At 39.3% G+C, this 12,945-nt stretch overlaps 1 protein-coding gene across 2 annotated transcripts; it reads left to right on the forward strand.

The window, feature by feature from the left end:
* The first annotated feature begins 511 nt into the window (after nucleotides 1-511).
* On the forward strand, nucleotides 512-12,877 carry capn8 (calpain 8). 2 transcript variants are annotated; one of them, XM_047043458.1, is made up of 21 exons: nucleotides 512-831; nucleotides 1,567-1,636; nucleotides 2,484-2,602; nucleotides 2,878-3,011; nucleotides 3,485-3,653; nucleotides 6,413-6,496; nucleotides 7,331-7,416; nucleotides 8,097-8,171; nucleotides 8,321-8,481; nucleotides 8,886-9,055; nucleotides 9,151-9,162; nucleotides 9,392-9,603; nucleotides 9,806-9,842; nucleotides 9,997-10,062; nucleotides 10,159-10,216; nucleotides 10,335-10,399; nucleotides 10,871-10,939; nucleotides 11,128-11,206; nucleotides 11,858-11,974; nucleotides 12,427-12,485; nucleotides 12,585-12,877. In XM_047043458.1, exons 1-21 carry the CDS (start codon nucleotides 592-594, stop codon nucleotides 12,606-12,608), a joined length of 2,106 nt encoding a protein of 701 aa, XP_046899414.1. In that variant the 5' UTR covers nucleotides 512-591; the 3' UTR covers nucleotides 12,609-12,877. The 2 variants fall into 2 exon arrangements, with proteins under 2 accessions (XP_046899414.1, XP_046899415.1); XM_047043459.1 differs by lacking the exons at nucleotides 512-831; nucleotides 1,567-1,636; nucleotides 2,484-2,602 and adding an exon at nucleotides 2,615-2,675.
* Nucleotides 12,878-12,945: the final 68 nt, after the last annotated feature.

Consider the following 12,945-nt stretch of genomic DNA (forward strand, 5'->3'; position numbering starts at 1 on the left):
TACAAAATCAAAGATACTTAATCATTTGGATGTGCCCTGACAGCCTTGTATCTTACTGTGGTGTAGTAGTAGCTAGCTGAATTTATAAATCGACGGTGTGACAGTGACCCACACACATGCACCCACCTGCAATTCAAGTTTATTGAACCTTTTAATCGGTCTCAGGTAGATTTATTTTCCAACTGATGTAGACTACCTACACTTGTAAGGCTCACAACATTTTTGAATAGAAAAATGTCCCGTCTGATACACCCTGCACCGATGAACAGCCTAAATGTGAAATCTCAAAGTGGCATCATGGGTCCTCTCCATTCACACTCTTCATAAATGCAGTATTTATTGTAAATGTAATCATCTCCATTAGCTCTACCCCTCTGGATTCCATGTAAGGTCATTCATAATTCAGAAATGGAGGTTCTATGGAACAGCATACACCACACCTCCACCTGTCTCAGGTGACTACAGGTCAAGCGACTCCACCCCTTCACACCTGCTCTCCTGCAGGATTTAAACCGAAGCACCCACAGGGTATGCTGTACACTTCACACCACCACAGAACACATCCAATCCAGCAAGTTTACAAGGGACAACATGTCGAGTATAGCAAATAGCCTGGCCAGAAGGAAAACCAGGGAGGACGAAGGGATAGGCAGCAATGACAAGGCCATACCCTTCAACAAGCAGGATTATGAAAGTCTGAGAACAGACTGCTTGAAGAATGGGACCCTGTTCAATGACCCAACCTTCCCAGCTGACTGGAACTCTCTCGGTTACAATGAGTTGGGACGCTACTCCTCCAAAACAAAGGGTGTGGTGTGGAAAAGACCCACGGTAAGGTCCATTTTATCTGGCATTTAACAGGGTACACATTACATAAATTAAATGCAAACACAGTCTATTGTTGTGACATTTGAACTATTCATAGTGCATTTAGTATCAGACACTTGGCAGTAAGAGTCTAGGATTATCATACTGCTCTTTTATTTACAGTTAAAGGGTCTCTACATGATTTAGCAGTAACTAAGACAGGATTGACTAATGCCATAAAAGGAAATCCAAGTTGACAGGGCTAGTATGTGTGTTTTTTTTGCCACTCAGTCTTTTGTGTGAGCTTCTGTACTGTAGCCTCCTCTGGGTCAAGTTTCCTAGACGACGTGGGGGGTGGGGGGCTGTCTGATGGTGTTGGGGAGTGTCTTATTCCCTGGGCTTGGATAATGGAGAGATGCTGGAGTCTCAGGGATCAGATCAACTGCTAAATCGGCTCTTGGAATTAGACCTACTTTAAGCCAATGTAACTTAACTTTTTGCTCATACTCTGAATTTAGTACCTGTTTTGAATTTAAAAAGTTGGTAATTGGGTAACATGTATGTCATTAAAAAGTCAAGTTTAAAGTGATGTATGTGTATCCATTACAAAGCAAATGTATAATGAAATGTCCTCGTAGATGGTTACACGTGTAAGACAATTTCAGTGAAACAAAGGTTGGCTGTTATGATGAATATTGTTTATGATAATGATGAGGGCAATGATAATAAAATATAACAATATTTGTTTTTTTAACACAGGAATTTTTGTCAAGCCCTCAGTTCATTGTTGATGGAGCCCAGAGAACCGATATCTGTCAAGGAGCTCTAGGTGAGTTTAATAAATCCTCTTATGCAGATAAAAAGTGTAATAATATACAGGAAATACACATAGAAAATGAATGTATTGAATTTTTATTGGGTAATTAGATTTACAAATGAACACAAAACAACTTGGTTGTTGATCCAGTTGAGGGCCACTCCTTTACTCTGAAATAAGAACTTCACGTAATCACCCACATCCATAATACATTATGTTTAAACAATGAGTGGGTGTGGCAACCCCTGTTGGGAAATATCTAAGTGCGTAGAATTGTCTGCAATTGGACTCAAACTCTGCAGCCTATCTCTGTGTATAAGCATCTGCACTAAATACATATTGCTTCATATAAATCCATTTGATCACCATATTCAGTAGCAGTCCTGCTGACGAGGTTGGTAAGAAGCCTATTCAGTTTTGCAACCGATATACCAAAAACTGTATAGCCATTCTTTGTTAGCTCAATCCACTATTCAAATAAGTATCTGGCTCTATCAGTTGTTTGAATATGACCCACACCTCCTTCAAATGTACAGTGCAAGCAGATTGAAGGCACATGTTGCAAGTTATTTTTATAACAAATATAGAGTGAATAAAACTGATGAGTGGCAATGAAGGTAACTAACTAGGAGTGTCCATTTGTATTGTCCTGATGGAATACACCCACAAGTACCTCCGCGAATGACAGAGAATTACTCATGTAGTGAATATTTGCTAAGTGGTGAACACCCTGTCATTTAAATATGCTCATGTTGTTTGCACACATGATGCTCTCCCTTTATCAAAGTTTATGACTGCAATTGTTACAAAAGTAACCGCAAAGTGATTGAAACCCATTTCTAAACTGATACATATGCAGGTGACTGTTGGTTACTGGCTGCCATTGCTTCTTTGACCCTGGATAAGGAAATCCTCGCTCGAGTTGTTCCTCCCGGGCAAAGCTTTACTGAGAACTATGCAGGGATCTTTCACTTCCAGGTTAGTGTGAGACCTTTCCCTGGGGCTTGTCCATGGCCAAGCATCCATGTCTGCCAGGGACGCAAACAGGCAGGTCAGCACTGAACAGGAAGCTTTGTAATTTTCCTAGTTGTTCTACAGAGAGTAAGAAGCTCTTGTTTTGACTTGAGTTTTTACATTTGCTAAAATAAACCATCTTGAAAACATTTGTTGTAGTGAACGAGGGAAAGAAGTGAAAAAAACTTAACTAAAACAGGATGGGGAAGTGACTCACATTCCGTTTTCCATGCCCGCAGTTTTGGCAGTTTGGAGAATGGGTGGATGTTGTAATTGATGACAGGCTTCCCACTAGAGAGGGCAAGCTCCTTTTCGTCCACTCCGCCGAGGGGACGGAGTTCTGGAGTGCCCTGCTGGAGAAGGCCTATGCCAAGTAAGTAGACAGAGAAGTTGGTGGTAGGTGATGGTGAGACTGTAGAAACAGGTTCTTCCTCTGGAAGAAAATTGACACTGTATATGGTATATATTATTGGTATCTGCAATTCTTTAGATAATAAAATGTAAATGTAACTTTTTGGTTTGGTCATGGAAGGTTGGTTTTATCTGTTGAACAAATACAGGAGTTACCTACAGCCAGAACCCACAGCCTGAAATGTAAATATTTTCTCAGAGAAAGTAGCTTTCTGAACCTGCCATATCTGGTCCGGTCTCAGGATCTATTGCATCATTGTTTTGAATGGCCTTTACATGTATGAAAACGTCCTTGTTTATGTATCTATTTATCCATAAAATGTTTTATGCATAAATGTAAAAAAATAATAATCAGTGGAACAAAGCAGGAGACATGTTTCTTCATTCCTACAGTTGTGCAGAGATTAAATATTTCTGGTGATTTTTACTGTGCAGAGTAAACAGCTCATATGAGGCCTTGTCTGGTGGTTCCACCAACGAAGGCTTTGAAGACTTCACTGGAGGTATTGCCGAGACCTACAACTTGGGAAAAGCCCCACCCTACCTTTTTAAAATCCTCCAGAAAGCTCTTGGGCTGGGTTCCCTCTTGGGCTGCTCAATTGATGTAAGTCTACTTCACTACTAAACCGACCTGTGTGTGCCCACTCGAGATCAGGGTTGTAATATCAGCACTAGACATTTTGGTTCTGTTCTTGCCTACTGTTGCCTACTGTGCTGTGTTAAACTTTTGACGAAGAGTGTGAGAGCACAGTATAATACTGAGGGTTGTTGTTCCCCAGGAATAACCTGGGGTGCGTTTCCCGAAAGCATCGTAAGCCTAAGTTGATCGTAGAGTCCATCGTACGATGGATCTTAGTTGTACGGGCCATTTCCCGAAACCATCGTAGCTAAAGAGGCACTTGAAAATCGTTGTAGATCAACGAGAGCTCCAGACCAGTCGTAGATCGCTAAGTGCATCGTAGCACAGAGACTCAGTGGAGACACGCGTAGGCCGACCATGAAAACTACATTAAACTCATGCTGAAAGTTACTTCCGATGGAAAATAAGATTATTTTGGTCCTCTTTTTACACCAGTTACGCTGGAACTGGGATATTTCTTAGTGAAACATACAAGTTTAACTGCCGAAAAAATATCAGAATCCGGTTTATCCTCAAGTAAATTTAGGTTACACAAAATAATTTGATTTAGTGGGTTTGGCGCATGCAATGAAGGTATTTAAAAAACAAATGTCAGTCTTATTCAAAATACTATAACATTGAAATATGGCTGTTGTAATGTGCAATAGAAACTAGAAATGCATTAACGTAATGCTTTTACGAGTACAATAACACAACAACAATTGAACATTGAAGATGTTTATTAGATAGGGCTGGTAGCACGCCAAGCCCGGTGGAAGTAAGAGGCTGGTGGCAGAGCCGAGCCTGATGTTAGGAGATGGTGGCGCCCAGGAAATGGAAAGACTCCACAGGGTTGACTAGGAAGTCACACGGTGAAGGGGCTGGGAGGGAGTGAAAACTCGTACGAAAATCATAAAAGCCATTGAAGATAGCCTAAGTCCTGCACTGCAGACTTGTCCCCTCTGATATGGGGAATTGGATGTGGTCTGGGATGTGGCAAAGTAATGCAGTTGTGACAGCCTGCACAGATCTTGACACTGAGGCCTTGGCGAGCCCATGTCCATCTCCAATAACCTCCAGAAAACTGCCAATGGCATAGAACCTTAACACTGCCAGTAGTTGGGTTACAGGGGTCAGTGCAAAGGACCTCCTTGTTAGCCTCTGCAGGTCTGCTTCTATGTGGTTCAGGAGCATCATGATATCATGATGTCATCTGACATATCTTACACTCATAATGAGTATAATTGATCAACCATCAATTAAAGTAGAGTTGATTATTCATGTCAGAAACAATGATTCCATGTTGAAGACATGGGGTATTCATTACTTATGTGTTTGTCATTTGTCACAATGTCATTTGTGGCCAATATGTGATAATTATGAGATTGCAAACATGGTCTTGGGAAGTTGTTGGCCTATGCAAGATTGTAGATATAGTCAGCACTAGAAAATAAGATAGTAAATATGTTGGATTGAGATGCTTGTATTTGTACATTGAATTGTTTAGGATGCTAGCTGGGACATGCCATGTTTGATACCATTCATATGCATGGTTTTTAACCTTGTAGTTCAATCAAGTAGTAAATATAGGACTCATATATATATGCCTGTGGAAAGTGGAGTACCAAGAAGAGTTAAAAATCAAGGCACAAGTAATTTGAGAAATAGTTGTTTTATGGGAGTTTGTTCTCCCTGCTCCTGCTCCTCACATGGATCTATAAGGTAAACATGTAAGGATTGGACAGGCAACACTGAATATATGATACAATACACAATTCAGCCTTTACTTAATTTAAATAAACATTGTATGCTTTAGGCTATAAGGTAACCTAAATGTGACACTACCTTGTTGATTGGGCAGAAGAATAGGCACAGAAATGGAGGGCCTTGTGAACTTCATCTCTTCAAACAAAAGCTTCCTCACCTCAATTTGGAGACGAGCCCCCTTAATTTCCAAGACCTCCTATTGGTATTTAGCATCCTGTGTCGCTGATTGCAAGGTCCTAACACCGGTGTAAAACTCAGATGCAGCATAGTTTGCACGTTCACCTTATTGTCTTTACCTTCATGTAGCATCACATTGAAAAGTACTCAAATAAGTAGCCTATAATAAATGTAAAGTTTTCTGTAGCTACAGAAAATATTTTTTTGTGTACCGTAATTCGTCAAATATTTTAGTTAACGTTTTAATTTTAAAGTCTTCAAGTTGCGTCAGAAGAATCACATTTCAGTACAATGGACAGCGTCTTGTTAAGTGCAACTTAAGAGATACGTACGATGGTTCTCCTTACGAGCATGTTCGGGAAACGCACGTAAGAAATAACAATGGATCGTTATTTTCATCGTAGAGAACCCTTGTAACAGCTACGATCCATCGTTATCGGGAAACGCACCCCTGGTTGACGCGCTTAGATTAGATGATTTCCGTCAGGAGATAAACTCCATTGAAGTCTTGAGTGCGTTTAAACAGTTCTCCATTTATTGTATAAATCCATTCAAAACGCGGAGCAACACATACTCGCTTCAACCCTTCGTGGTATAGCAGTCAAAATGCCTAGAACACCTGTGCAATTAACAGCAACACCCAGTGTACAAAAGGGACATTACACATTTGGCTGTAGCAACCCATTTGGCTGCTACAAAGAGTAAACATTCATTGTTTTTGTCAATGTTTTGAGTATAGGGTTTGGTGAATAGGAAAGTGAGAAAAACAAAACATAATGTAACAAAGTGTTTTGTTTTAGATAACAAGTGCATCCGAGACTGAGGCTGTTACTCGTCAGAAGTTGGTGAAAGGCCATGCATACTCCATCACTGCAGCGGAAGAGGTTAGAGTGAACCCTGTCAATCTGAATACAACTTTTATCAGCATCTTTTATGGGAATGATACTCCTAATAAAATGGTCTTTCAAAGTTGTTGTTATGCACATTAACTGTAATCTTAAGAGGGTGTACAGCGGAAATTTACATCCCTTCAGTTTTTCAGTTTTTCCTGTCTTATTGTATTTAATTACAACAAATTATCAATCTGCTGACAAAACATTGTAATAATTTAGCTCTGTTGGTGAGATGTGGAGCTTTGGGAAACTGCAAACTCAAGGTCTTTCCACAGATGATCTGGGTCATTCAAGGACACTATTTTTCCAAAGCCACTGTGTGCTTCAGGTTGTTATTGTCATGTAGAAAGATAAAGGGTCTATTCTGAGGGTGTGTGGCTCTGTAGCAGGTGTCTCTGTCTCTCTTGTTTCGCTGACAGGGGAAGGGCTCATGAGCTTCGTTTAACACATTTGCATTTATTTACACGAGGTGACATTGTCAGCGGATGACATGACTTGCTGCCTAAACCAGCTTGGTGACATCATCTCAACTAGCAGTATGTGTTCCTCCAAAGAACCCAACTAAACTAGTCTCCCAGTCCAAATGCAAATCTTATGTGTCCCATCCCCCTCTTCCTGAGGCAAAGAGGTTTGAAGATGTCAATCAAATGCAAATTTGTAACTGCATTGATAGACAAACACGATTAAGTTGAGTCTATAACACAACGAAACGAGGAAGTGAAGAGTTGTACTTTCTGAAAGCACTGTGCATTAACTAACAATGGTAATGACACAGTGAGGGAGAGCTAAACAGCAACAACTGTTCTGTTGCCATGTCGAATGAAGGTCCACCTGCATGGTACACCGGTGCAGCTGGTTCGAATCCGTAATCCCTGGGGTCAGGTTGAGTGGACTGGTCCCTGGAGTGATAAGTAAGTAGCTGAATAGTTATTTTGTAGACTCCAGGCAGTTATACCAACTGGAGTTAAATTGGGGTTAAAGGTGTGTTTTTTCAGTACAAACATCTGGGGCCAGTTGCATAAACTCAGTTTAAGACTAGTCTTAGCCTTAGACCATCTTAAATTGCTTAGTTAGACTAGTCTAAATGTCATAAATGTCATTTTATTAAACGAGTGAGTAGATGACAACATAACTCCCTTATTGACGCTAGCGCCAGCCATCTGCGTTGGAGTTGTTGATAAATGGAAGTAGTTTGGGTTAAATTAAGAAGCTTAAAAACGCATACACTATTTGTTAATAAAACAACTTTTTCAATATTGTATTCCTCCAACAGATGTAGGTGTTCATCAGGTTTAAATGTATCAATCTTTTGCCGTTAAGTGTCGCTGTTTTGTCCGCCATGTTTTCTTTAAGATAAGTGTCTTATTTTACCCATAATGCAAAGCACAACAGGCTATCTAAGTCTGATACTAAGACCGATACTGGTCTTACATTAGTTACTGATAGTGAAGCTTTATGCAACAAGTAAATTGAAGTGTCTATGGCAAGTCGGACTTGAAGTTACATTTAAGTCTAAGACTAGGTCTATTTTTATGCAACTGCCCCAGGTACAAGATAAACATTTCACTTGACTCTTTTTGTTTTCTCTCAGCTCTAGAGAATGGGATGGGGTACAGCCAGAGGAAAAGGCAAGATTAGATTACTCTGCGGAGGATGGAGAGTTTTGGTATGAGACATGTCTGTACATGACAGGATTTGACACTCTCATGGCAACATCACCAGAAAACAACCCAGTTATCATAACAGGTCAAGAGTGGAAAAGTCTCACCACAGATCCTACCTTTAAAATACCTTCTTCTTCTTGTCTACATCCAGGATGTCATTATCTGACTTCCAGCAGCAGTACTCAAAGCTAGAGATATGCAACCTAACACCTGACACACTAACGAGTGATGAGGTGGCCCGCTGGAACCACTGCCAGTTTGACGGCGTGTGGAGAGTGGGCTCCACAGCTGGGGGGTGCAGGAACAATGCAGGTGCTAATCGGATGCTTATTTTCAGTTTTCAAAGCCTCAACCTAGGTCTCCACTGACAATATTTCTTAAATCTTTTGGAAACTGTTTTTAACTGTGTTTTTAACTGTGTTAAACATTTTTTTTTTCCTTTTTCCAAAATTATATTTGTGTATGTTGCTTTCACATTTTAAAGGCCTGGAATATTTTATTTACTCCATCACCTGAGACATTCCTGGAGTAAATGTAATTATGTTACGTCATGCTCTTTAAAAATGTGGGTCTGGAAATCCTTACCTAAGATTTCTAGGAGAAATTGCTATGTAGCTTTATTTTCTAAAACACAATCGTCTTTTAAAATCCATGTATGGTAGCTTGATGTCCGGATAACCATGTTTATGTCCCATTTTGACCATATTACTCCGCAGCCACATTCTGCTCCAACCTTCAGTTTGTCATCAAGTTGGAGGATGTAGACGAGGAGCCTAATGATGGGGAGGATGGTTGCACCTTCCTGGTGGGTCTGATGCAGAAAGATGGACGCACAGAGCGTAGATTTGGCCGAGACCTCAACACCATTGGCTTTGCTATTTACCAGGTATTGCTAGGAAAAACACAGCATAGGGAAAACAGTGCCACATAAAATATATGTGTTAATATTCTAATTGTTTGTTTGTTTTGTTTGTATTCAAGGTCCCAGATGAGGTAAGGTACATGAATGTGAAGGTTTCATAACAGGCCATAAGAATCACAGCTAGAAGCTATCAAACATTCTTTGTCTGGAAAGGTTTTAACTTGATATTGCAGTAAATGCATTCATCTTCCTAAATAACCCACAACAATGGTGTAACACGCTTATAAAAGCTTAACATTTAGAAATGTTTGAAAGCTTGGTAGATTGTTTGGCCACTCCCCTCCCCATGTCCGTTGGTAGTATGAGGGCCGTTCCAACGTTCACCTGGGCCCGGACGTGCTTCTGAGACAGCGGCCTGTGGCCATGAGCAGCACCTTCATCAATCTCAGGGAGATCTGCGGACGATTCAAGCTTCCCCCGGGGGAGTACATCATCATTCCGTCCACCTTTGAGCCACACCGCAAGGGCAGTTTCATCCTCCGTGTGTTTTCTGAGAAGCAGGCTGCCACCAGGTGGGGCTAGGGGTTTTCCTGTGCACCAAAATGTTACATACAAAATAATAATAACTTTTTCAATTTTATTGTTGCAAGAAATTAGTTGAAACACATCGATTTATTTCATTCCAAAAGTCAAATGCTGCAACTAAGACGAGGATGGAAAGAATTCACATACATCATGTTGTACTGCTAAATTAATAATTTTATTTATTTTCAGTCCAATGGAAGAGGATATCAGTGTTGAGGTTGAGGAGGTAGATTACAATTACTATGGATACCAAAATTGTTGGATTAATTTCTCATACCATACATATTCAAATAATTGAAAATGTTTTACTGTACATTCATATGTGTACAAACACAAGGTTGCTAAAACAATTTCACTAATATTTGCTGTATCTCCTCTAGCATAAAATCGCAGAGAGTGATGTGGATCCTCACTTCAAACATCTTTTCATGCAAATAGCTGGAAACGTATGTTTTATTTCAGTGCATGAATTGTTAAATCAATATAATACACATCAAATAGGTCAATCTTTATGCATTGTGTTTTTTTCTCCACAATGACAGGATGCAGAAATTTCTGTCTTTGAGCTTCAACAGATTTTAAACAAAGTAATCACCCACAGTAAGTAAATCATCCTTAAATCATATTACACTGTACCTTTCAATTAATCAGTGTAAGACATTTAAACTGACCTTCCTCACTGTGCTATGAGTGTAACGCGTGTCATTTTGTTTTACAGGATCTGATGTGAAAACTGATGGGTTCAGCCTTGAGACCTGCCGGCACATTATCAGCCTCTTTGATGTATCCTTTTCTCAACACAAATATGGCATCTTAAAAATACTATTGTTCACTAATAAACTACGTTGTGAACAAGATATTTCCAATCGTTTCCATTAATTCCATCACAAGGACTACGGGCCAATGTTCGCCACTCGCTGGGCTCGAACACGTCACTTCTAACTTGCCAAGTGCGACCACTACCAGCTACGCCAACAAAAAGCTAGCTCTTTGTTGACGTGGGTGGCCTGTTATATACTTGAGGAGTGAGTTTCACGGATTCACACCCGTTAAACAAGCACGTAGATACATGTACTGTACGCTGAGTCAATCCGTCCTTAAATATTAACATTTTAGAAATATTAATTCAGTGTCTTTATATATATATTATGTGTATATACATGTATTTTAGATACGTATAAACAAATGATCCGGATTTATGAGTGATTCCAGAGTTATGGTGTTTTCACTTCCTGAATTCCTGAAATCAATCAGATGGATGGCTCTCATAAATTGGGCTTGGTTGAGTTTCATGCTCTGTGGACAAAGATTCAGAAGTACCTGGTAAGAGTAACGGCAGGGATTGTCCAGCATAACGAATATTTCAATACTACTACTACTATAAAGAAAGCTAATACTGAAATTCACACTAATGATGAAATGGTTATTAACAAAAATTTAAAATTGTAACTAATCTAAACAAATAGTATACCTGTGCATGATAACTGTACATTTCTGTTATAATTTTCTAGGAAATCTTCAAAAGTGTTGACACAGACAATTCTGGCACCATGAGCACCCATGAGATGAGGGGGGCATTGACTGTGGCGGGTGAGGGTTATTTTCATATCCTAGTAAAGTGCAACAAATGTGTGTTCTTGTAGGCCACCACAAGGGGTCATTTCTACAAGTAAAGCATTTACTGTACCACACAACGCAACAATTTACAGTAAAATGCAATACACAACAGTAAATGAGACAACAAGTTAAAACTTAATGAACACTAGATAAGATAATCCTTTATTTTTTCCGCACTGTCATATTAGCAGGCCTTTCACCAAATCCCTGAAATGTCCCATGGGCAGCAAACTGTCTAAAATGAATCTCTCCGGTCAATAGTTTTCTCTTTCTCTCTCAATACAAACCACTATGTGCTGTAAAAGAGAATGGTCAAGTATTTTCCATCCACCCTCTTTTCCATCAGACTTTAGATCTTTTCAAAATCAAATTTGTAGGACTAAACAAAAGCTTACTCCAAATGTGACCTTATTGGTTGCAAAAAATTGAGTTACATATGAAGAAATGTCTTGCTCTCTATGACATGTCATGAAATGTGTTTGTTTTTCTAAATTTTAAACATCACTGTTCTTTTCTATATTCAAACCAATGATATTTAGCCTATGTCTTAATGTTATTCAGTGATCACTGACACAATCAGTCACAATTTCATGTCAATATTTAGTTTGTCATATTTTATTGCAGGATTTCAGGTCAATAGTGATGTGATCCAAGTTATAGTGTCCCGCTATGCTAATGCTGAGTATGCCATTGACTTTGACTGCTTTGTGGGCTGCCTGATACGACTGGAAATGCTGTACAGTGAGTAGTTTAATAATATCTGCACAAACAGGTGGACTGGTGAATGTGCATGTACCAGTTTGCAGGATGTGAATGGTTTATGTTCATGGTGGCAGGTTGTGACATGTAAATGAGATTTCATCAAATCTGCAGGGTTTGCACTTGACAAACGGCAAAAAGGACACACCTAGGTACTGGTGCAGCATATAAAACGATAGATTGTTGGCAAAACATAGCAAAGTTTGCCAACAGTGTCTTCTTAATCTTTAAAGTAGCCTGTGATGAAAACATTTTACTTTCATTTTCAGAATTTGATAATCAAGATAAGTTGTGACCTCATGTGCTGTTGGTAATTTTCTGTGCAGGAAGTTTAGTTGCAACTATTTCATCTCATACTCACTTACTGAAACATGTAGGTAGGTGTAGAAGTTACCATTGACCATTAAGTTGATCTCTTCCTTTCTTTTTAAAAGAAATGTTCAAAACACTTGACACAAATGGTAGTGGGAAGATTGAGCTGAATATACTTCGTGTAAGTAATTTATATTTGAGGTTTATTTATTATTTGGTGAAAAGTTCAATATCAATGTCGATTTGTGGCTAAAACTGTATGTGTTTGTGTGGATTTCAGTGGCTTTGTCTGGCTCTCAACTGAAGTTCTAGAGAACATCATCAATGGGCGGAGACAGGCACAAAAGAAGGAGGACATTCAAATCAATGGAATGGAATCTTCCATATTATCCTGCTTTTGCTACATTACATTTTTATAACAATACAGATCCTTGACTGAATCATATAGGTACATAGAGTCATTGTAAATGTTAGATGTTTGTCCTTAAAAGTATTGTACTGAACTATCCGAAGATTGTTATTCATGTCTACATTTCTTGAGAGTACCATATATCAATAAATGTGTGAATTTGACCTGTTTGTCAGAAACATTTTTCATTATATTGCCTTCCAATCTAGAAAGAAAACACACACACTCGAGA

This window comes from Hypomesus transpacificus, chromosome 21 (assembly GCF_021917145.1).
Source record: "Hypomesus transpacificus isolate Combined female chromosome 21, fHypTra1, whole genome shotgun sequence".
NCBI classification, from domain to species: Eukaryota; Metazoa; Chordata; class Actinopteri; order Osmeriformes; family Osmeridae; genus Hypomesus; species Hypomesus transpacificus.